The sequence below is a fragment of the Motacilla alba genome, chromosome 6 (assembly GCF_015832195.1).
Source record: "Motacilla alba alba isolate MOTALB_02 chromosome 6, Motacilla_alba_V1.0_pri, whole genome shotgun sequence".
In the NCBI taxonomy this organism is placed as follows: domain Eukaryota; kingdom Metazoa; phylum Chordata; class Aves; order Passeriformes; family Motacillidae; genus Motacilla; species Motacilla alba.
In genome coordinates this window covers 21,732,724-21,758,006 of record NC_052021.1, presented here as the reverse complement: position 1 = coordinate 21,758,006, position 25,283 = coordinate 21,732,724, and the positions used below count along the sequence as shown (strand labels likewise).

Genomic DNA, 25,283 nt, shown 5'->3' with positions numbered 1-25,283 from the left:
TATGGTCCTCTCTGTCTCACCTTGACAGCACAGCTGCCACCAACTCTGACACTTACAGACCCTGCAGCTGGGAGTGGTAGGTACTTGGAGCAGAGACCAGAGCTCTTGTTCTGTAGCATGTATTCTGACAGGAATTGCACTGTGGAGACTCATCTTTACTGTCACCATTAGAGAGGAAATCCAGAAGATATCCCCAGGAAGATTTCCCAGGCAATATATACCAAAGATCAGTTCCCTGTCCTAGCCAGGAGAGGTCTGGGTCACCCTCCTGAAAATCACAAATTGTAATTAAAGGAGGCTGTGATTATAAAATTACCTTAGCCTCTGATGGCCCTCTGTGGGGAGTTGCAACATATTTGGGCTCAAAAATCTGGGCCTAATACCAGACTGTGGGGATGTTTGAGCATCCCCTTACTATGGGGATGTCAGGGCATCAGCTTGGGCACTGCTGATCTCCTGGTGTCTCTGTGCTGCATGTGGATGCAGGAGATGATGGAGAGTTGGAGTGAGTGGGGAAGCAATGGAGAAGTTCAGGAGCCTCAGGGCTCAGAGAGGGCAGCAGCAGAGGAGGATATCTGGGCACAGTGTGAGCTGGCAGTGTGTCCAAGGACTGTCCCCCAGAAGCCCCCACTGCACACCCATGGCCATCCCAGGTGCAGTGCTGCAGGAGAGGGGACAAGCCCTGCAGTACCTGAGAAGCCGCATGCCAGCAGTTGCTCCGAGGTAGACGGGTGTCTCTTTGTGCTGTGCTGAGGGAATCACCTCTTTTGCTTGTTGTAGGCACTGTGCCAGAGAGGGACCTGCCTTCTCTGTGGCATGGGAGTAACCTGAGATCCCAGGGCCTGCAAGAAGTACAGACACTTTATAGTTCAGACTCCAAGCATAACCCCAGAATGCTGTCATGAGCGGGGGTGTTAAACCTTATCACAGGCAGCAGAATCGGATTCAACCATCCCATTCCTGAGGAGCTTTGGAAATCCTACAGCACCAGCTAAGCCCAGTGCATGTAGTGGGTGGTCACAGTGCCCAGCATCTGCCACCCTTTCTCTGCAAAGCAGAGTATGAACTAGCGATGAGGGCTGAGACAAGCCATTTCTTAGCATGCCCTGAACATCTGCAGTCTCTTCTCTGAGTCTGCCTGGGTGTACCCTGGATCTGCGCCTGAAAATCCCTGACCCTTCCATGCTGGCTCCTCTGGGGGCAGATGCTGTCATTTGTTTGTGTACTTTCTACTCACACTAAAACACTGGGTGTTCTGCAGCTATTGTGTCTCATGCTAACCCAAGGAAAAAATCGTTGTCCCTCTCTGCCATGTGTCCCCTGGTTCCCTGGACTGCCCCAGGACCAGTGCCTGCATGGCAGCAGTGAAGCCCCATTTGCTCCAGCTTGCTGTATGCTCAGTGTGCTGCTTGTGACGTGGGATGCTGCAGCACTGAGCAGCTATCGCAGCAGCTTGATAACAGTAGGGCTTGCTTCTGCACTGCGGAGGCCTGAAAAGACCCCAGACAGGTCTGACAACATCTCAGAATGCAGCGATCCATGATGGTCTGTGCTGTTCCTTGTTGTGTGCACCCCTTGGCTTCATTTATGCCTTCCTAAACCACACAGTATCCATACAGTAATTAAATAGAATTTAAAAAGTGTCATGACACGCATAAGTTGAGCAACCTTGAGGCATAAGTCCTGTGCAGAAGCCACAATCTTGCACAGAAGCCTTGGAAAAGAGCAAACCATGCTCTCCCCTCTCATTGCTTTCATCAGCACTTTAGCAAGGGTGCATGCAGACATTTTATTTATTTGAGCACATTCTTTGGTGTAGTTCTTTCCAAAAAGCAGTTAATTCCAAGCGTCCTGAAAACAAAGGAAAAAGCGGATCCATATTTTTCTCCAGGAAGGTCAGGCACATACAGCTTCCCATGGAAAGCAGTGAGATGCTTTATCTCACAGGTGTAACGCTGTTTCTACTATTGGTCTCCTAGAATTCTCCTCCCTCACCCTTTTATTACATTATCTCTTCTTCATCCCATGCCCCTTCCCCAGCTCCTTTTTCTCCTCTTACCTTCAACTTTACACACCTCCACCTGCTTCACCACCCCGGTGTCGTTCTCCTTCTCTGCTGGCCACTCGTACACGTAGAGGTTGGTGTGGGATGATCCCGCATCCAGCACGATCCCATACTGCGGGCAAAGCAGAGCCCATGTCACACCCGAGGCACCGAGCCAGACATGCTGTGTGCTGGCCTCCCCACACGGGGGACCAGGCACACACAGCCCCTCTGCCTGGCAGCTGTGGGAGCGTGGGGCATTGCTCCTCTCAGCAGAGCTTCAGTGCAAAACTCCCGGCAAAGGAAACAGGAGCGGAGAAACCGCGAAGCCGGGACTGGTTACTTAAGAGATGAGTCCCTGTGAAGCTGTAACTGGTTTTACCACAAAGATGTAAAACAAGATGTTGAGGCGCATGGAGCCAGAAACTGAGGTTAGCCAGAGCCAGCAAGGGCAGCAACATGTCCGTGAGCACATGGACACTTAACCCCCCAGCTTGTTTTCCTCTAAGGGTACGAGCTTGTAATACCTTAATATTCTTCGGAAGTGGCTGGTTTTGGGTCACTGCTACAGCAATTAAAGCAATTACAGCCAAAGTAGAGAGGAATCCCAGGATGAGTAGAATCGTTCTTGTTGAGGACATCTTTGGTTTGGTACCTGTGACTAGAACAGAAAAAGGATGTTAGTATCCCAGTAGCCTATCTTTCCTCACACCCCAAAGGCATGTCTTTTGGCATGTTCCTGTAGTCCTTTATCCCTATGAATATCTGCCTTTGCCCACCAGGTTATGATTGGCCTGTGTTTGCAGAATTGGTACAGTATGATAAATCACACACTTTGCAGACTTGTGCCACTCTAATTCCTTAAATGTTACAGGCATATTTGGGATAACCTATCTAACAAATTAAGATCTTTGTGGTTTACTATACATGGTTATCAATAGAATTCTGTAAAAAAGGCCACTTATTGCTGATGAAAATCATTCAAAACCAATGTCATCTGAGCTTTCAGAACCAATATACATATAGTTGCACTTGTTAGTGGCTAGCATGATGCCGTCTTTCACATTTTTCTGCTTTGGATAATCCTTCATGTATCCCACAGTCAAAACCTCATTTCACAACTTAGACTTGACCAGTTTTGCCACTGTTTAATAAAGTACCATCTTACTACACAGGGCTCTAGAGAGGATATCAGCATCATTTCCAGATTTATAACTTTGATGTAAAGTCATCATTTGAAAAAACAAATAACTCCAGGGGATATATGTGCTCCCACTATGACATGAAATCCATTTCCACCAATAGTGATGCTCCATACTCTAAAGCACTGATCATCTGACTCGCATGGGAAATTGTTTCTGTTGTCCTTTTACACAAATGCTCCAGGAGATGTTTAGAAGTACATTACAGTCATTCAGGATGGCAATACCTCAGTGCAGGCAACCACATCAACTATTGTCACACTCTGGGAGAACCTGCTCTGTGCCTGTATGCCAGAACTCGTGTTCCAGAGGTCTCCAGACCTCCAGACCCAGATTAATGCACCAAATCCATCCTGGCACTTCATATCATCCATGCAAATATGAAAAGCATTCAAGTTCTGAACAGGGACAGCTTCTAACTGCTCTGGTTTTATGTGAGAGGCAGTCTCAGGTTCCAGAACTATGTAATGTTACCTGATCTTACAAATGACTCTAAATCCTCAAGTTATTCTCAAAAGTTAGCCCAAATGAAATGAAGCAACACACCTCTGGAAATCTCTAACTATAGACAAAGAACACCTTCTTATCTTCTTAGAGAAAATGGAACCTAAAAGTGCCAGTGGAGCTAGCTTTGAAGATGGCCCAGACAGGCCCATTGGGAATATAACACTGACCTGGAGCTCTGTGTCCCCTCTGTGTAAATCTGCTGAGGGTAACTGTGAAATCTGGAAGTTTGTAACGCTCTCACTCACTTTGTGACTGCCTGTTAGAGGGCCAGCATGCTTGCCAATATCTCCAAGAATGCAGCTTAAAAAAATAACCTAGTGCACATACCAGACAGCAGGAAGTAAGGATGTATTTTATCCAACTCTATTCAAAAACGCCCAGAACTCAGGGCTTGAAGTGATTAGAAACAGCAGAGCATGACAGCTGGGAGACCTTCCTTCTTATTGGAGAGAGTAGTTGGCTCAGGTTATGATAGCACTGTACATGTCTGTTGAACAAAAATTATTTTAACCCTAGAAAAGTGAATTAAAGCAGATGCTGTAATGTAAAATTAGCTGCACAGTATAGATACGAAATTAGCGTGCCTGAAAACTGAAAGTGCTGCTGACAGTTGCACAGCACATCCACGTAATTGTTGCCACCCTTCCTCTGAGATCTTGCCCAGAGGCAACCATGAACAAATTTGTTATGTGTTTGCAGTCATAAGAATGAAGGATATGTGACTTTGCACAGGTTCTAAGATTTTCAGATTTCCTGTTGTGATGGGTATTGTCAGACTGCTGTATCTTTTCAGCAGCTGCACTCTGAAAGTGCCAGCATTGGCAGCAAAGCAGGAGCATTGTTCTCACTGTAATGGACCATCCCAATTATGGACTACAAATCCCTTGTCTGAAAGCAGAGACATAATGATAATTGTCTGCATCTCACCTGTGGCCTGAGATTAGTAATTTCTTTGCCAAGGCAAGTTATTTTATTAACCCTGAATATGACTTTTGCCTGAATTTTAGTTCAGTATCATAAACACGTTTCAGGACTCGGGCTTGTAGATAAGTGACTTCGTTGCTGTATCCCATTCCAGACCATCCATCTCTGTGAGCTCTAATGCTACCAAGAAGCATTTTATTGAAATGTTTTATACAAGAAAAGGTACAAGGTGATAAGCATAATCCAGAAGGTAGTGTAACAATGTAATAACCTTCCAAAGAGCACTCAAAGTGTGCAGACTTGAATACTTGACAGACTTGTTTAAAAAAGACAAACTTAGTTTTAAAAATCCACACAAAAACCAACACTGCAACTCTATCTAAAGAAATTCAATGTAGTTAAAATTCACTTGCTGTTTGTTCAGAAAGGTGAGGTATTTCAATAAGTTCCCTTTTCTGTGCACTTGGTTACCTCCATCAGCTGTAGGTGGAATTGCAGGTTCTGCAGGGGCTAAAGAATTAAGCTATTCCAGCTTCCTGCAGCTCCTTGGAGTTTCACATTCACGCTGCTGAATGCCATGCAAACACTCCCCAAGTGGACCAGTACTTGACTGATTGCCAGGCCCCAGGGTTTTCCTTCCACTAGCAGTTTTCCTCAGCTCAAGATTAAGCAGACACGATCTGACTGTGCCCAGTCAGAGTCCAAGCAGGCACAGATCTCTCCTCTTTCTCTCACACTGCCCACTGTGTGCAGTGACTAAAACATCCCATAGGGCCATAGGAAGGCATAGAAATGATGCTGCTTGTCTCCTCTCGGAGCTCAGAGCTGCTTGATGCTGGAGCCCTGCCCAGCTGCGCGGGCACTGAGCACTCTCCAGATGCTGGAGCACAGCCCAGCTGCTCAGGCATCTCTGTCTGTTTCCAATTTTGGTCTCTTCGCTTTTTTGTAGGAGCTACCACTGGTTCCATCCAGTGATGGCCCCAAAACATGAACAGATCTAACATCCTTTCTGTCTCCAAGACAGAGAATTGGGAGGATGTTGCCAGTCACTCCAGGGAGCTGCAATTTTGCTGTGGAAATCCTGTTGCTCTTAGTGAATAACCAGGAAGGACCACACCAGCGTGGGAGGCAGCTCTGTGTGAAGGCAAGGAAGCAGATTTGACTCTTGTGTCTTCCAGAGCTCAAGACAAATAGGAAGTGGCTCCTCCAGCCAAAGTACACTAAATCAACAGCACCTCTGCATGCCAGGAGATGTCACTCACAGCCAAGGCTGCCCACCCTTAACTCCCTTCTCACCAAACAAGACTTACTAACAAACGCTAAAGGGAATCAGGCAACCAGCTGCTTTTAGACGTGCAATAATCAGAGACTAAGGCTTGTTTAAGGAGTGACATTAGGATTATCAAGCAGAAAAGATGCTGTACATAGACCAAAGCCATGCTCGGTTCAGACAATCTCACTGTGACCCATCATCTTTAATGTTTTTGTAAGCTCTGACTTCGCACACAGCTGATGTTTGATCTTTCATTTGGATGTTCATGCTTAGTCTGTTATAGGAGGGATCACAAGAAGTTGTACTGCAAAGCCATCCCTCTTCCACTGCACAAGTGCCACACTGACAGAGACAGTTCCCACCATCACCTCTGTCCTCTCAGCTCTCCTCTCTGTGGTCAGAAACGTTCCCATTTCAGCCTTAATTTATTTATTGTCAGTCTGTTCTCTCTGCCTGTCTTCCACTTCTATCTCACAACTTCTGAAATGCCCAGTCCTAAGAGAATTCATTCTCGTAGTCAATTTGTAAGAAGTGATCCTTTCTGGATTTTTTTTGTCTCTCTCTTTCTGTATTTTTGTTTCTCTCTTTCTTGGTTGTTTTTTGTTTTGGTTTTTGTTTGTTTGGTTGGTTGTTTTTTTTTTTTTTTTGTCTTTTCTGTGTACCTGAAGTGTCTAGCATCACTTCTCTACATGTAGAATTACTTGCTTATATTTTTCTTGAGCATTCTCACCAGAGCTGCAAGGAGACTGGCCTTGTACAGCAGTGAACCCATTCCACAGGAGATGATACAGTCCCAGCCTAAATGAAGTGAGGTGGGGACTTGTACTACCTAGAAACCTGGCCATCCACCAGCACAGGCTATGCTAAGTCAACCCAGAACCTCTCATGTGAACTCAGCAAACCCACCCAGGAGAGAGGGGCTCTGGTGATGCGGTCTGTGCACATTTTCTAACTGCAGGAGTTCGTGTCTGTGGAGTTCTGCTGGCAGTGAAGGTAGGGAAAGGGCATGGGAGCAATCAGTGCTGCTATTCAACGTGGAGAGGAGACACACACATCATCTTCCTGGTGAGTGAGATTTCAGTAGTCATGGAGTTTTTCAGGCTGAATTGCCTGAAATTACCTCACTGATTACTCTGTGAGGTTGCTGAACTTGCAGGATTCAGGGTTTGATGCACATTACCCAAAAGGCCCTCCTGTCTTCACTCACCACAACCAAAAATCTGAGAGCATAAACACTCAGAAGAGCCACACTGCTTCATTTATCAACCCTTTTATGAAATTTTTCCTGTCCCCAACTGACTTCTTACTCATTCTTCATCTGCCTTTTTCATTTAAACATGCTTGTATCCAAGCTACCTAGGAAGACTTTGCTGCAAAGTAATTTAAACCACCTGTTTCAGGCCAGCATATTGGAAAAGACTTTTCTTAGTCTTTTGTCAAGAGGTTCAGGTTTGTCTTAGAATTTACATACAAGCACATATACAGTAAGTCAATGGCTTTGGTTTTAGGGGCTTTATTTCAAAGTATCAGGACAAGACACTCAGCATGCTGGAATTAGAATTCAAGCTCCAGATCAGGCTTTTACATCACTTTTTACAACTATACATGGAACAGTGTGGGAGACTCTGCTCCCAGTTTTAATTATTCATATGGCAAAAGCTGTGGCCTAAATACTAGTGTGATCTCTGCCCCTCCTTGTAGGGCTATGCAGAATAATAAATACACATTTACTGGGTTATATTTTTCCAGATGAAATGCTTGTAAGTGCTGAAGTACAAACATTGAAATGTCAGTGAAACTGATAGTCCAAACAGTATAATGGGTTTTTTGTGTGCTGTCTCTCAGAGACATTTGATACTGAAATCATGCATCCCTACATGTTTCAAAACCCACAGAGTCCTATGAATTTGGGCTATACAGCTTGGCAGCTTGAACTGTTCCATGTGCACACATACCTGTGCATTACTGAGCTGGAAGATAAAGAGTGTGCCTGTATCTGAGACAACACCAAGCTGGGAGCAAAGCACACTGACACATAGGGCCAGAACTGAAAGTAAATCCGACAAATAGGAGAGCCTGGTGAAAACATCTAACTCACTTAAGGACAAAAGCAAATATGGCATTTAGGTAAGAGCCATCACCCAAGGACAGTGTGTTGAGCAATCTGTTAAGTAGTTTTTCCAGAGAAAAAGTTATTGCAGCTATAGCAATTTATAGTTTTTATAGCAGTTTATAGTAATCTTTTCCTCCATCTAAAGCTGGTAAATCCTCCTGTGAGGTTCTATGACCAATTTTGGGCACTGCCTTTCAGGAAAGATATAGACCACTTGGAGAAACTCCAGAAAAGAACAAGAAAGATCACAAGCCTAAAAGCTTGACCTATGAGGAAAGATTGAAGGAATTGAATTGTCAAGTTTGCAAAAAAAGAAGAGTAAAGAAGGCTCATTAATTGTCTTCAGACAAATGACATTTCTGTCTGCCAGCACTGGTGTAGCCAATCCCGCCTCAGGATGAGGGTGGCTCCTGGATTTTCTCCCAGTTCCGTTTCCTTGGTTCAGAAGGAGGGGAATCAGCAAAAAGGGGACAATGCACTCATAAGTTATGCTGTCAGCAAAGCCAATGCAGTGCATATGCTCTCCCTGTGGGATACATATGCAGCTGTACAAAGGTGCTCCCTCCTTTGCCCAACAAAGCCCCAGGATTCATTCAGACGTAATTCAGCCATGGCAGCCACCCTGATGGGTGCTATCCATGTGGGCAGCACTGCTTGGTGTGGGAGTTCCTCATCCTTTTGCTGCTTTTAGTGTTGTGGCTGGGATACAGCCCTGGGAAATTGTGCAGGACACATGGAATGAGCCCTCTTTTCCTGGAAGAAAGAAAAGCACGTGGAAATCCTGGAGAGCTGGTGGGTGCTGGAGGCAGAAAAAGCTGAGCAATAATAGCAGGAGATGGATACAAAGGAGCAGGCAGCACACATTTCTCTCCCCACAACAGCTGCCCGCGGCACAGAGGAGCTTTGTGCCCAGGCAGCCCCTGGCCCTGCAGTGCAGTTACTGCTGGAGAGGTGACGGCCAGGGGTTCTGGCCATGAGCCCCAGTGACCCAGACTGCCACACCAACAAGTGCCCCATTCACCGTGCACGAAGCAGGTTCCCCTGTCAGAGACCTTCCCACGGTGCAGGGCTGGGGATGGTGCTCAGCCTCTCCAGCTCTCTGCGAGGCACTGACACCCCCTCCCACCTTGGACTCACAGCCCATCTCCCTGGTGTTATACACTGCCCCCACCAAGTCTTCCCAATGCCTGCTCATTAAATAATCTCTCTGCACAAAGATATCTCTCTAGCTTGCATCACAGCAGACCCAGACACTCAATATTCTTAAATACAACCAGCAAGTGTCAGAATGCTGCTGACACAATGACCTTTAGATAGTTTTTTTTCACATTTATATGATGGTTAATGGACTTTTAAGCCTGTATCCTTCTTGTACTCATACTCATTTCTTTACGATTCTCACATCAAAGAGGTTTTTCAAATCAGAAGAGAAAACTGTTATCAGTTACATCAGTTTCCTGTCAGGAAACCTCTGGCAATAATTTCCTACTAGCCATCAAAGCTATATTTTAACTGGAGAAGATTTATTGCCATTATCCACAAAGCTTGAAGTTTCATCAGAAAATATCCAGTGAGCTCAAGGGGGCTTCCCCTCCTCCCCAGCTTACCAGCTAAATTATTGCTTGAATATGCTTGATTATCACATGATGTGAAGGCATTTGTTTGTCTTTTTGGGAAAAAAAATAAAAGGTGCACCAAGCATTGACACCTTTCAGCTTGTCAGCTCAAGATCTTACATTCTTCTTTCTCTTCTTAATTCTCTGGCCATGATTTTTTCCCTATGCTTGTTTTGACCATCTTTTACACTTTTCAACTTTAAATTTGCACTAGTTTTATCTTCCTTTATTGCCTCTGAATATGCATCTTTGAGAGATTTTATTATTTTCAAATTAACATAACTTTCAACAGTTGGATATGGCTTTTGTGGAATGAAATAAGACGAGAATGGGCTGCTTCTTATTAGCATTCCACATTTTAAATACTCTGCTGATTCAGCTCAAGGATTTTTTATTTTGTGATGTTACTTCTTTTAAGAGCGACTAGACATTGTTGACACAGAATAAGTGTGCATTACTTTCATAATAATTTGAAACTCTCATAGAAATCCCTCTTTTTCTCTTGTGACTGGGGTCAACAAACATTTCTCTTGAGCTAGAAGTAATGGCAGTCCCTTAGTTCTGAGAAATTGCCTTGTCTTTCACTAAAATCCACCATCATATCAGCTTTTCTTGTCCCTAAATAGAAACCCGTGCCTGTCTCTGTCCCCAGCATCCTGGCTGGTGACAGACACTGATCTTCAGTTGCTTTGGTCTCTTGCTGCCAGTTCAGCCCTGGGCAGCTACTGTGTATAAATATTTAATTATGGTTGCTGCTGAAGACAGCAGGACCACTGCTTATGCTGGGAGATGGGTGATGTGTGAGTCACATCACCAGCCCAGTACAGCCCACCCTTTCCTGTGTCCCATCAGCCACCCACACATGAGGGGGATGTACAAGTTATTATGAAAAAAAGAGAGGAAACAGCCTCCAGAACAACCACTCCCCCCTTCAACACCCACGTTGGGCCAGCAAGTTCAGAAACTTCCTGGAGAACAAAACGTCCTGAGCTTTGTAAATGCTGCAACGCCCCACAGGAGGTTCTGATGGGGAATGACTGCAGAGGAAGGAGATCCAAACACCCCTTCACCCTCAGCTTGCCCTGCACCCAGCACGCTTTGACTCCCAGTGCTGGCAAAACACCACCCCAGCAGTCCCCAGTCTTCCTGTGAGCCCTCTCCACTGACAGCCTTCCCTGCCCTGAAGGGGCTGAGGCCACCAAGCCTCTCACCACACCTCAAGGATGTTTTTCTCTGAACTGTAGACTCTTGGGATCACCTGGTGTGTTGAATAACATTACTGCCTTCGGGGGCTCACTTCCCTGCTTTCCAAAATAAACAGCACAGCTGCCCAAAGCGCCACATGTCAGCGCAGCCGCTGCCTGTGCTGCCCGACGATTTCTGCACAGAAAAGCAACCAGAATTTCTCCTGAAGTTTCACTTCCCATTCAGGACCAAAAACCATTGGAGACTGATCACAGACACACAAACACTGTTCCAAGTTGGTGCAGCATCAGCAGAGCCACTGGCAAGGCCCCTGGGGGTGATGCCCATTGCACAGCAGTCCCACATGCGGCAGTGCCTAACTGTGCCTGGGATTTTGCCTATACCCAGGTTGTGCCACCCCTTAGCATTGTGATTTTCAGCACATCTGTTTGCTGTCTTAGATGAGCATTTGTCAGTCCTATAAGGTACCCAGTGAGTTTTTCCTCCCTTAACATGCATAGCATCCATTTGCAGCAGAGAACACTGTAGGCACCTTCCCTTTGCAACTAATCCCAGCAGAAGAAGCAAAGACCCCTTGCAATTCAGGCAGGGCAGGAGCCCTGCTGCCTCCTTTCAGCAGGCCAGAGCTAGGGCTGCATACATAAAAAAAGACAGCACTCTGCTTAAACACTTCCCAACTCACCCCTTTACCTTCAGCTGTCAGCACTGTAATCTCCAGTCCTCTCTGCAGAACACAGGACAAGAAACAGCTGGAATAGTTTCTTTTTCTTGCTGAGGAGCACATCCACTGTCTAGGCCTTGTGGAAGAATATACTGATTTCTCAGAGGTCAGCTTTAATTACTAGGATTCCCACAAACCATGAGGAGAATTCAGCTCATGATATTTGGCATGAATATAATTCTCTGTTCCTCATGCTGCTACAATTTCCATTTCAAATAGCAGGAAACAAATTACCCTGTGGTATTTTTAGTGACAACCAATGGTAAGGAACATGGGATCAAAGGCTATTGCGGGGCACAGACCTTGACAAAGTTCCTGAGCGTAAGAGAAGAAATACTTCTTGGAAGTTACGAAGGTAATAAGGTAAATATGAATCCAAATTTTCGTAGTCAGAGGAGCACTTTGAAAAGGCTGGAGCCTCACGCTGACATGTAACAAAGCAGCAAAAGTATTTTGCTGGATGAATGGGCTGGCACAGGGTGCTATTAATCTCTAAAGTTCAGATTACTTATTTCTGGGATGTGCAGTGAATCCTGAAAGAAGAATTAGGCTCAGGGAAAGAAACCCATTTGTAATCAAGCCATAGTTTGACCTTCAATTTGTGTATCTCCATTATCTTCCCTCTCCCCACTATTGTTGCCTCAAATATTTCAAAATACAAACATGAAATATTCTGGATAAGGCAGCATGGGTACAGGGGGACAGTCACAGTTGCCCACCCTTCTGTCCAGAAACCCTAGGCCTATGCAAAAAGGAACTACAGGTCTGCTGCTTCCCTGGAGCCACTGTGTTTCCCAGCCTCTTTCAGCACCATTCTCCCTCTGGTTTGGGATGGGAGGTACCAAGCTCAAGCCAGAGCCAACCTTCCAGCCACAGGATCTCCAGCCCAGCTGCAGAGCTTGCAGCAGTTCACATGAGCACACATTCTTCTCACATCTCCTGCAGGAGCAGGGACATTGAAAAGGTTATTTATTAACAACTCTGGGACAAATGAGCAAGAAAAAAAACAAATCCATTTATAAATCAGCTAAAGAGAAAACTTGTGACTCTAATGGTCTCCTTTGTAATTCCTTAAGTGTGGCCTGGAGCTGCCCTGGCATCGTTTGTTGTGATGCTGAATCAGCAGAACAATCCCACTTGTGCTTTGAATAGCCTGATAAGAGCAAAATACACCCAAGAAAGCACTAACTTACACCATGTCCAGATTTTTCTTTGTTTCTGTTAGGATTTGGGGAGACTGCTAGTGCTCTAATTTCTCACCACTAAATACCAAGCAGTGACTCACATCAGCATCCACATCTGCAATCCAGGACAAATGCTTTCTTCTGGGACAAGGTGGAGACAGGACAAAGGGAGAAAACTCACGCTAGAGCTGTCTGAAAGAACAACGTCATTGCTATCTCAGCTCTCATTTAGGAGCATACCAATCCCGAATACTTTGCCAGACTTTGTTCTTTGATAACATTTCTCAAGGGGGCGGGGGGGAGGGGAACAAAAATAACAAAACACTGTTCTGTTTGACAGTTACCCATAGCAGAGAAAAGCTGAGCTAAAGTTTCCAACAATTATCAGTACAAAATCCTAAAATAGACATGCAGTGTACCATTTTTGAATTTAAAACTGGCTGGACGAGAGTTCCATCATGTGGATTGAAAGCTGTGTAAAGAGAACAAGGCAGCTTATCAAGATGACATGTTAGAACAACAGTGTTAAAGTGCTCAGCGTAGCAGTGATATGGATGAAGAAACCAAGGTCTCAAGCAGATATGGCAAATTGTTGTGTAATTCATTGGGAGGAACTGTATATCCAGGAAGGAGTGATAAATGATGTCCAAGGTATCTATGGAAACCACCATCTTATACAGGAAACAATTAAACTCAGAAAAATACAAACAAGAGAAAAATAACTCAAACTTCAGATGCTCATAAGGCAAACAACACTAATTGAAAGCAGGATTTGATCCCAAAGACATGGGGCTCACTTAAAGAGATGTGAAATATGAAAATGAAGGCTAGCAGCTGAAGGAGAAATAGGAGCTGTACAGTAACTCTTTGGGGCTGTCTCCTCAGAGAAGATGTGGGAACACCAGTCTTGAATCCATTTATAAACTGGCTGGGCTCCCACAGCAGTCTTATTCAGAGGACTCTCAGCAGTAGGTCTCTTCCTGGGCCATGACCTGCTCATCCTTTACGCAGGCATGTGGGAAGTCAACTTACTTTGGGTGGGAACGGTGAAGTCAAAGTGCTTGGGAGTAGTTTCAGTTTTGCACTTGCTATCACTGAAAGCATCTGAGAATTTTCCTTGCCCTCCTGTTTTGTCTGATATTTTTATCCAGTGTTTTTCAGCCCTTAGAGCCTCTTACAGCTCAACATAGGCCTGATTATATTTTTGCTACACTAAACAAAAGCTTCTTAAACTCTGATGGTCTTAGCAGTTACAAATGAAAAAAGATGTGAAAGCTTTGTTTAAGAATGGAGAAGTTTTTAATGTAGCTATGATACAGCAAATTAATGCAGCAACAGCACATGACCTTACAAAACAGGAAGACGATGTTCGTTTTGAAAAATCATCCTGGTCCCATTTTCTCACCCACTCTTTCTTACTCCCCCCGTACTCACAGGCACCAAGCTCCAGCAGGATCCTCTGTGAGATGAGACCGAGCGTGCCAAGTGCCAAATCCTCACTGCACCTCTTGGGTTCCTCTTCAGTGACAAACTACAAATTCTTGAGCAGGTCTTTTGCCATCTTCAGGAGTTAATGGTTACCGCAGGGTAATCCTTTTGCCTGGAAAGCCCTTTTATCTAGAACATATTGGGTACCTTAGCTCCCACTGTCTGTCTGCTTGCGCTGAGAGGAGAAGGACAACTTGCACAGAGGATGTGCTGTGAGTTTACTGTGATCCCTCCGTCATTTGAGCAGTTTTGTTCCCCAAGGACTAGCCTGCACTTTATCAGCACCCTGGCCTTTTCCCGACAAGCCATCCATGTGAGGTTATCAGGGCACAGGCAGCCAGACTTGTTGCAAGCACATTTTTCAGCACTTATCCAGTTTTAGTGCAGTCAGTTACGTCCTTGGTTATCAATACAGACCATTCTGTTCCTCCTTGATCTGTTGCTTCTTCTCTCTCACACACACATATTTCCATTCACATTTCCTCCAGGCCAGCTGGAGTATTCCTGCACCTCCAGCTGCATGCCCACCTTATGCACAATGTGTTTTCACAGGCCATCATTGCAGCTGGAGAGGGTCTCCTCGGTTTGGTTAGGTTATGACAGCAGCAAAGGAAGTAGGTTTTAGGGCTGCTGTGGTTACCATGCAGTTCTGCTGCTCAGATGCAGCCAGGTCTCCTGCTCGGAGCTTGTGGCACAGCACGAGCACAGCAGCAGTGGCAGTCTTTGAGAAGTTAGAGGATGCTGAAATCTTGCAGAGCAACACTGAAGCCTGTCCCTACCAGGCTTCACTACCAGGTGTGACTACCAGGCTCACCACAGAGCATTTAAAACAGTTTTCAACCAAGATCTCACCAGCAATGTTAGAGCTGGAGCTGTTTAGAGCTTGTCACCTGCCAAGCAGCTGCCTGTGACAGTACAGAGAGAGACCATTGTCACCAATGTAGCTGAGACCTGGTACTGTTCCTATATCCAGGCTTGCAGGGCAAGGCTGGCATTAACCTCAGCTTCTCCCATAAAGCTCCTGTGAGACAGGACAGCTGCAGTTATCCCAGAGCAGAGCCACAGCACCCACAAGGAGGCTTTTTGCACTCACAGTTTTCATGTCACAGTCTTATGAATCCAACCTTCTCCCAGCACACAGACACCTAGCAAGTTCAGGACTCTCTCACTACTCTCTCAATATTGCCAGGCTCCCTTTGGCTCTGTGGCTTTCACAGCTGACTCCAGCTCTCAGCAGTGCCGTCTGCCCACATCATATGGGAAACTAATACAAAGCAGGTAATGCTGGAGGCCCCATCACAGTTCTGTCAGCCTTTCCCTAATAACAACTCATAACACTTAAATTTGACACAGTGCTTTTCACTCATACATTTCCAAGGACTTTACAGAGGTCAGCACCATTAGCCATATTTCCCTGGTTTATGAAAAAGCATAAGAGAGCAGCAGACATCCCAGTGCTCTGCCCTCATCCACTTGTCTGGGTAGCTCTCATGGACCAGGGGTTGCAGCACACTCTCTCCTGCAGAGAGGCAGGATTCCCAAGGTCTAGGGAAAGAGCAGCACACTTTGGTTACAGCTACTCTTAAATTTATCTTCTGTCATTTTGATATATTCTCTGATGTTCTGCCAGACTAACAACAATTTGAAGATTAATGGTCCAGTAAAGTACACACATGACTCATGCTACAATTTCTATGCAGTTTGGCTACAACTTTAAAAACAGGGAATAGAAATTGAAAATGTCATTTAGGTTAGAAGAAACAGGATGGAAAAGAGAAACAAAGGCATCAGAGTCCCATGGAGGAATGAAGGCATTCCCTGTGTCTCCTTCCTGCAGACTTCAGGGATGGAGGAAGGAGAAACCAGCAGAGTTAAAAGAATTTATTACTACATTATGAAGATGCCAATAAACTAAAGACTAACTGCTACACCACACCAAAAATTCCTGAGATATGTAAATTTATTGTTACAATCTCCTGAGAAACAGAGAGGCAAAAGAAGTCCTCCAAATCCCTATTTACAGAAGGGCATCTATTCCCAGCAAGGCCTATGGGATCCAGTTAACATTCTTAGGTGCCAAGTGGCCACAGGACTGAAGATTCTTAAATTGGTAGAGAAATTACTGGTCTCTGTAGCTGAGACACGCTTTGTAACCTAAAAAGCAGCAGTGAAATTACTGTCTTCAACAAGGAGTTCATAGCATGGGGCCAGGTTCTATTGTAAACCACTATTTTTAAGATGAAGTGCAGAGGTTTAGTTTCACAGTTTGCTTAACTGCTCTGTTTGCTCTGCCACAAAAAGGGACTATCCTACCTCTGTCTTATGCCATAGTTCCACCTTTCAAATATGGTCCTAATTCTCTTTAGTTAATGACAGAATAAATTCTAAAGAACCGTGCTGGAGCATTTTTTTCTTCTTTTCTGTATGGCTTTCATGCTTTTGGTCACAGCAGTATTTCTAAGTATTGTAAACAAGAGCCTGACCACTAGATTTACCAGAATAAAGTTCTTTTTGGATTCCACTGTGTTCATGTTTACTGCAGTCTCAAACAAAGCTGACAAACAGTAAGCTTCCTACATTATTTCAATGAAGTGAGACTAAATATATAGAAGCTTTAGATCAACTTATTTTGCACATTAAATTCAAGACAAAATTGCAGATTTCCTGTACATTTCCCAAAAGAATCTGGAGCCAGCAGCTAGGGGCTGATTGTGGCAAAGAGCAGATGCTCTCCCTGGCAGGAGCTGCCCACTCCCATTCTGGCAAAGAGCAGGGAGGGACAGTTCTCAGCAGAGGAACAAATCCCATTCTGTTACCTGTCCGCACCACCAAACCCACCCTCCACAAAGCAGCTCCACCTTTCCTCCCACTGCATGCCTGCTCCCTGGGCTCTGCCATGCACTCTGGATGTTTCCATCCATCAGCTGTACTGAAGTGACTCCAAGTTCCCTCCATTCCTCACTTTTGGAGGAGTCTACCCCTTCTTGCTAAGCCCAGAGAGGAAGGTGGAGATGCTGCTGCTTCCCCTGCCCCCAGCTGCAGTGGGACTTGTGGTGAACGTTAGAAACCACAGCAGCTGAACCAGCCCCTCCTGTGTCTCCTCTGTCTCGGGAGCCCTACAAGCAGATTGTGACAGTGCTGTGAACCAGCTGAGAGGTTGAAGTGGTTTCTGAGTCCTGAGCTGCTGACTCACCTTTTCCAGTCAGCACACAGAGCTCAAAAGCCAGGGATGGTTTGAGCTTTGGTTGAGAGGTTGCAGACAGTCGATAAAAAAACAAACTAAATCTCATTCCTTTGTAAAAATACGTCCTTTTTCTTTGCATCCTCTCCATCAAGAACGCTCTGGCATTCACCATGATTTGTGATCGGGGCCAAGATTCTCAGGAGGAGAATACAAATCAAAGGGGAGAATACAAATCAAACTAAGAGCCTTTAACTTCTACTTAAGCACATGAAAACGTTTGCTTAAAGGTGCAAGTCCCAGCCTGTAAATCAGTCAGTTACCCTGTGAGGGTTGCTTTTTATTCAGAAGAGATGTAGTATTCAGCTGGGTGAAGGTCACAAGGGAGCACAGAACAGCACAGGTCAGACTGATGGATGCGTGGCTCCTCATACCAGAAACTTAATCCCTGTGTTGACAGCCCAAGGGGAATTTGAAAAGCAGTGTGAAGGAAGGCAGTGAAGTGGCTCTGCAGATCCTCACTGAAAGCTCTTCCCAAGCTGCAATGGACAAGTATGGGCCCCAAAGGTTTCAGACAAGAACCACAACAGGCAGAGTTGTGGCACTGCTGGTGGTGGCTAAACACCAACAGGACAGAGACAGCACTGACCATTACACTGCCTGCATCACCCTTGAGTGTGAACAGCCAGTGCAGCAGTAGGGACAGAGGGACAAGGAGCCCAAAGAGCAGCCTGGGAAACAGATCTTTGCAGCATTTTCCACATTTGGGGGCAGGGAATACATGAGATGATGTGAGCAGATGAATTTGTTCAGTGTGCACTTAGCCGACTCTGTTCTCTTCCATCTGGTCTCTCACACTTTTCCCCTTTTCTTAATTTGTATTGCTAATGCAGTGTTTCAGAGCACAGGGCTTGTTTTGTGTCTCTCCTTGTGTTGCAGTGAAGATTTTTGTCCTGCACCTCCCAATAACTTTCATGAAAGTGACTTTTACCCTTACCCTCCTTCTGTTCTCCAACTTGGGCCGGCGTTGACTTTCAAGTTGGACAAGCTGAAAGTTATCACAGAGTAAAAAGAAAAAGGCTAGAGACAAGGACAGGTGCCTTTTCTCTTTCAGCAGCAAGATTTATAGGAAATGATAAAAAGTATTAGGCTCTGCTGTTCTCCATTGTGAGCATTCTGGCAACAGCTCTGTGACTAAGAGACTCTGATGGAAGTGCCTGCCATAAACCTTAAGCTCTGCTCAGAGGGAGGTTTCCAATGAGTTGAAACTTAAAGCCAGTTCTCACACCTAGACAACAAAATAATAATAGAGTTTTATAAGTAAGCCCCATCTAACTCGGCTTTCAGAAAACCAACTGGGGTGCTTCCCTTGTGAACATGATCCAAAATTTTACAATTTAAATTTGATCAGTCTCAAGCAATACTAATCCCTTAGGAGTTGACTCTCCAAAGTAATTTCAGTATCACCTACTTCATCCCAAAGTTCAGCCCAAACACTTCTGTCTCTATCCTAATCTTAACCACCTTGAACAGATGATTTCTAAGCTGAGAACTCAGCTCCTGTCTCAACACACTTCCAACCACATCCAGCTCTGTGGAACACTGTTATTGGGCATTGGGCTAGTAAGAAGGTATAAAATACGTACCAGAGGGTAGTAACCCAAAAGTTTAATTTCCTAGCTGCTCTCAAACCCACAGGTGAAAAGATGTCTTAGGAAGAGAAGGAATGTAACTGAGCTTGATACTTCTGCACCACACAATGCCAGTTTTGCAACTTAGGTAAAACCAAAAAGATTATAAATTATTATAGCTTCTGTAACCCTTTGCTTTTCAGGTGTTCAGCCTCTTAAATTTATTCTTTCTCCTCTAGAAATTCCTCAAGGGCATTCTATATGTTTCTGGTGATTACAAGTCAAGGGGCAAACAGATTGCAGTGGTCACAATAAGGTTGACTAGAGGACAACCTTCTCCCTCCATGGTAACGAAGAACCCAAAACCTCTGAGTTATGTCTGTCCCAGACATATATATATTTATAGACATACACATACAGGCACACACCTCTACATATTTTTTTCTGAACAACATTGTCTGGAAATCTTTCTGGTCTATTCAATGTTTGAATGTCCAATTTTCCTCACAAAGTCACATTAGCTGTGCTTTTACAGGCTTGGCTTAAAGCCTTTTGTTTGCTCTTTATCTTTCCAACCACTCTTGGCTTCTTTAGACTTTTTCCTCTGACTTAATTGGCATTTGTGCTGGTCCTCCTAGCATTGACAAACTCCATCTGCAAATCAGCAGTGATTTTATGCTTTGTAGACCATTATTGGAAATGTCTAATGCCATCAGGCCTCTTGCAGAATACCTCTGAAAACACAGCTGTTTCATGATTATTTCCTTTGATAACTATTTTTGAGGTCTATTGTTACCCAGGTCTTAATCCATTAGTTCATTCTTTGCTAGAGAGTCACAGGGAGACTTTTGCAATCAGAGCAACATTGGAAGTGTATCTGTTGTGAAGGAGTTTAAACATGGAAGGTATTCATATTTAATCTTTTCAACCACATTTTTTTCCTCTGGAAAATAAAACAAGTGCCAATAATTAGTTTGATAATAAAGGACCAGTGCCTTCCCAGTCCCACACTTATAATCCAGACCATGGCTGTCAAATACCAGCCAGGGAATTCAGTTCTTCCAGTTCTCCCTTTGTGTAGTGGTTCTTACTATCCGGAGAGTCAGGCTTTGGAAGTTCCTTAACTTACAGCCCAGATTTATTCAACAGCCACTCAGCTTTTAAGAATACTTATTTTTTTTCCTTGAACTTCAGTGAGTGTTCACATGCATAAGATAAAATACAGCCTGTTTTTTTTTCCAAATGGGAATCCCACCAGGCTTGTGTGACAGCTACTTTTTAAAGTCAGCTGACTTACTGTGTAAACAAAAGAGCTTTCAAGAAAGCAAAGACAGATTAAAAGATCTACCAGTACTTTAAATACTTCCCACCACTCCTTTTTTTAAGTGCATTCTCCAGCCAAGTTCCAAACCCAAAAGAAACATATTCCTTGAAGTTCTTGCTGCAGACTCCTGTGAGTGGGACTATCTCCATCCTAGGATGCAAACCAACCTGCTCACTTGAGGGGGCCACATGAACTCATAAATTTGCTTCTGTCTGGGATGAGTAATTTCCTTTTCTATGCATTCATTCTGTTATCCATTTTGACAGTGTTACCCAATGCTACAATACTATTCTGAAAGTTACTTGATAAGTTTCATTCTCTACAAAACCAAAAGAATATAATCAAACCAGCCATTAACGGTTACTGAGGAGATCTATCCAGTAATTTATATAAAACTAACGTCAGACTATATTGGCCGTAGCTCTCCAGAATACCCACCACCATACTGCTGGGCTATTGGGTGGACAACAGCATTCTTCCCATTGCCAGGGAGATCCATAGTGCTCCAGCTTGCTGAAAATGAACATCATTGCTTATAGACCTTCCCAGTAAGTATTAGGCACATTTCATTTCAAATTGTTTTTAAACTTTATTGACCCCAAAACATTAATCTACAAAACAAACTACTTCCATGAACATCCATGAAATATTCCTTCATATCAGAATTCGTTGCCTGATTCATTGCCCTCCTCCCCCAGTTTTGGAAAAGCATTTAGCCAACACTTTTCTGGTTTTGTCCTGCATTGTCATTAAAATTTTGCCCTGTACTCATTATTTTGTTCCTAAGACATACTAAATGCCTCCTTTGAATTGTGCCTGGTCCTAATAAATTTAGATATTCCCCTGACATCTTTACTTTCTCTAAATAATCTTCCCCAATTCAGAGTCTATGTTTTCCATCAGATGTTCTCCACTTCCTCTTTCTCCATTTCCTTTTAATTTACTTGTTTTAACTTCTATTTGCTGCCTTCAATGCTTGAATGAACACATCAAAGTCATCTTCATTCTTGGTTTTGATGTGCTGCTCAATATGTCTTCTTTAAACTTGTGATCTTCCCATTCACATTCCTTTACTTTTTTTTCCCCCAGGCAGATTTTGCTTTATTACTCTTCCATGCTGGAATGATCTATAGAGAGCAGTCATCAGACAGCAATTAATTAATTTCTGTCTATATAGAGACCTCCAAATCAGAGTTACTATATCAGTACCTCTTATGCTAAAATAGATAAATTTTATAAGGCTTATTTCTTTTCACTGCTGTCTACATGAGATCAGTGTCATGCTCTTGCCAGACTGAAGCACACCCATTGTCTTCCAGTAACATGTATTTTTTAGGTTGTCATGCTTTCTGCCCAAGAAAGTATTCAGTGATCAATGATATAACCTGTTGCTATGTAACACCCCAAACAGAATTTATTTTTTGGCCATTTTAGCCAATTTCAAAGCAGAGCTGATGGTGTCAGTGTTTAAAAACAAGCTTCCTAAAACTGAAGAGTAGTGTTCCAAAGGCACTTATTACAGTCCCTGTGGACATGGCTCACAGGAAACAGGTGTCTTACTGACACACTTCTTAATAATTCCTTTCTGATGAAAGGACATGCCCTTGGTGTGCATTTGTGCCTCATTTCAAGGTGGAACCTTACTAATTCTTGATGAATACCACCTGTCCCAGATTGCCCTGTGTTGAGCCCATTGACTACTGCCTCTGGAAAAAATACTGCGAGAGGCATTCTCAGAAACAGTGTGGTGTTTTCTTCTCCCACAGAGATGAAATGCAATTCCTTGCTATTTATTGCATTAATTTTCTATAGGGTCTTGCAAGACTTGCAACCTTGCTCTGGGTCAGCCTGTTATAGAACCATCATTGCCTCATCTGCAACTGGCTTGAGCACTCTCAGTTTCCTTTAGTTTCTTTCTGTCTCTTTAAAATTCCACTTTCTAAAAGAAGGCTTACGTGGTCGTTTTTCCTAAATCAGTTCTCATTATCCAAATTTCTACCCTGTGATTCCTCATCCACCAGAAAAGACATCTCTGTTCAAGCATTATATTTCATTTTTGGAATGAAACTTTTAAAAGACTGGTTTCAAAGCTATTCTTATCTCCCTCCTCAACAGAGGCAAATTATCTCCAAATATTTCCAGCTTCAGTCATGACTGCATAAACTAATGAGCTAACCTTCTCCTTCTGCCAGTCTTTGCTTTAAATTTTGATATATGTCAGACTGAGAAAATGCTCCTTCCCCTCAAATGCCATTTATTACATTCTATGAAGACAAAACGTTGGAAAGGTCCAGTTTACCATTTTGTTTATTCTAGGGGGAAAAAGAAATCACATTTTGTTTCCCCGTTGTCATAACAATGATAAATGAGAGACTTCCACCTGGTACTGAACAAGAAACTATCTGCTCAAATATTTTCCCTGTTTACTGCCTCTTGTGTATTTGTCCGAGTTCCTGCTTTGTGTTTGAAAGCCCCGCACAGAGCCGGTGCTGTCAGCAGCACGGAAAGACGGAGCGTGTTGCAGAAGGCGCTGTAAACAGAGGGTAAGGCACCCAGATAGAAAAAAAAGCTGATACTAAACTAGGAAATGTTTCTGCCAAACGTTGTGACTAGTGCTGCTACGTGCACCGTGTCAGCTGATTATAAAAGGCAAAGCCAAGTACAAGACATGTATCTTGTAGAAAAATCACGGTGCAATAAGCATCTGCAGCAATTGCCGGGTCCCTGCCCCGCTCCTCAGGACCGCAGTTAAGGCCGGAGGGCTGCCAGGCTGCCGGCTGGGGAATCCTCCTCTTCCGAGCCCATGCACCGAGAGCCCCTCGCCCCCAGCACGGCACCGCTTCCAGCCCCAGAGCCATTGTTTCCCACCGAGGTTTCTCTCCTCACAGCCAACACTTCCACCGAGTTTTCGCTCTGCCCTCCCCGCCCCCTTCGCCCTTGGAGCGCGGCGCCAGCCCCGGGGACAGCGCCGGCGGCAGCCGGGACTCGCCGCGGGCTCCTGCCCGCCGCGGGAGGGGATCCCTGGCTCTGACGCGGACAAACTCCTGGCGGCGGCCGGCGCGGAGCCCCCGCTGCCGCCCGCCCCGCCGCACCGCCCGGGCACCGCCGGCCCGCGGCCGCCGCCGGCTCCCCGCGAGCAGCCGCGGCCCCCCGCCCGGGCTCCCCAGGCGCAACTCGGCATCGTCCCCTCGGGAGCGACCGGGAGTCCAGGGGCTGGAAGATGATGTCAGCCGGGGGCGGACTGCGGCAAGGCTGCGCCCACCCCGGCGAGCCCCCGCCGCGGAGCCCTCGCCCACCGGCGGCAGCGCTCCGCGGGCGCGGAGGGAGGGACGCGCCGCTCGGGGATGCCGCAGCCGCAGCTCCCGCCTGACTGGCACATCCCGAAGGAGCTCCTCATGAATATGCACAGCCTCCCCCGAGCGCCGGCCGCGGGATGCCGCCACCCTGGGGGCTCCCCGCCGAGCCCCGCGCCCCTCGCCGGGGATGAGGGCTGCCTTCGGAGAGCGGCGGTTCGCTTCTGTCCTTACCCTTTGGCTCGTCCATCAGTGCCGGTGCTCGCTCCCTCCTCCCGCGCTCCCCCCTCCTTCCTCTCTCAGCCTCTGCCGGCTCCGAGCTGCCTTAGTGAGAGGTGCTCATGAAAACGGGCGCTTTAGTGGTCCATAGCTGTGGGAGGGGTTAGTTTAACTCTACATGACTCAATCCATGTAACTTGCAGGCTGACCTCCTGTTTTTCTCAGAGCACGGATCGCCTCAGAGCTGCCACGTTACCGGCGCCTCGGACTTCTCCACCGGGCAGGAGGGTCCCGCACGGCCGGGGGCAGCGGTGCGTGCCCGGGGCTCCCCGAGGGAACCAGGGCGCTGGAGCAAGACTGCATCCCTGGCTCGGGGGGCAGAAGGGCATCGTGGCTACAGAGAGAAAGTATTTTGTTAGAGTAGGGTTTTTTTGGTGGTTTTTGTTTTTTCTTAAGTCACACGAGACTGAGAAGATACCCTCCACACCAGCGAGGTACACGAAAGGAAGTGTCCAGAGAAGAGATCACCTTCCTCATTTCTAGATCTGAGGTCCAGCCCACAGGAAAAAACCTCAACCAAATAATGAAAGGAGACAAAGTCGCAATAACTGCTGAAAAGTAATTTCCTGCACCTCCTTGTCCCATAGAGTGAACTCACACCGCTGGCTGCGTCTCCTGGGAAGCTTTGTGAAAGAGCCAATTTTAGATTTCTTGCCTGTAAGGCCTGAAGGAATCCTACCCTCCACCACTTTTTAATCCTGAGTCACACAAATAAGAAATACCGGGTAGTGCTGGAGGGGTCCCAGCAACTTTTCTCCATAGCTTATGACAGTCCCCTTCCAGGCACCACAAGTGCATCCACACTACTGCCTCCAGAGCTGTCAGCCTCCCACTGCAAAGGAAGTTGTGAACCAACCTGGCTCTTTCACTTTCTTTTCAGAGAAGTGGACATCAACGTCCCAGCATCTTCCCTACTGGTCACCCAGGGGGAGAAGTCACCAGCAGCACAGGCCACCAGAACGTGCAGCCATCTGCTCCACCCTGACTGGGCCAGAGCCTGCTCCCCTCTCAGAGCTGCCACTTTTACTTTCTCTCTGTGGCTGGGCACCATCCAGCTCTGCACCTGCCACCAGCTTCCAGAGTTCTTGCCCCTAGGAGAGACAGGAAAAGCAGGATCCTGATGCCAGGACCTGGAGAACGACTTCTGGACATGGGGTTTCAAATCCCTTTCGTTACTGCAGCCCATCACAAACAATAATCAGTTCCTTCTCCTTCACAAACAAACATTGACCTGCTCTGTATTACTCCAGCTGGTAAGGCAACACTCCCATTTATAATCTTCCTGGGAACATGAAAA

The 25,283-nt window shown here is 45.5% G+C and overlaps 1 protein-coding gene across 7 annotated transcripts in view; it reads right to left on the bottom strand.

The window, feature by feature from the left end:
- The window catches only part of ENTPD1 (ectonucleoside triphosphate diphosphohydrolase 1), a 53,601-nt gene that overhangs the window by 8,059 nt on the left and 20,259 nt on the right, over positions 1-25,283 (bottom strand). For 2 of the 7 annotated variants that reach the window (XR_005257385.1, XM_038140872.1), the window contains exons 1-4: positions 11,576-14,210; positions 2,572-2,705; positions 2,060-2,177; positions 692-842 (exon numbers count right to left, since the gene is read on the bottom strand). Coding sequence is in view for 6 of the 7 variants with exons in the window: in XM_038140872.1 (XP_037996800.1) it covers positions 692-842; positions 2,060-2,177; positions 2,572-2,705; positions 11,576-11,669 (497 nt within the window). In the remaining variant the exon portion in view is untranslated. The other 5 variants (XM_038140874.1, XM_038140876.1, XM_038140873.1 and 2 more) reach the window with 4 other exon arrangements.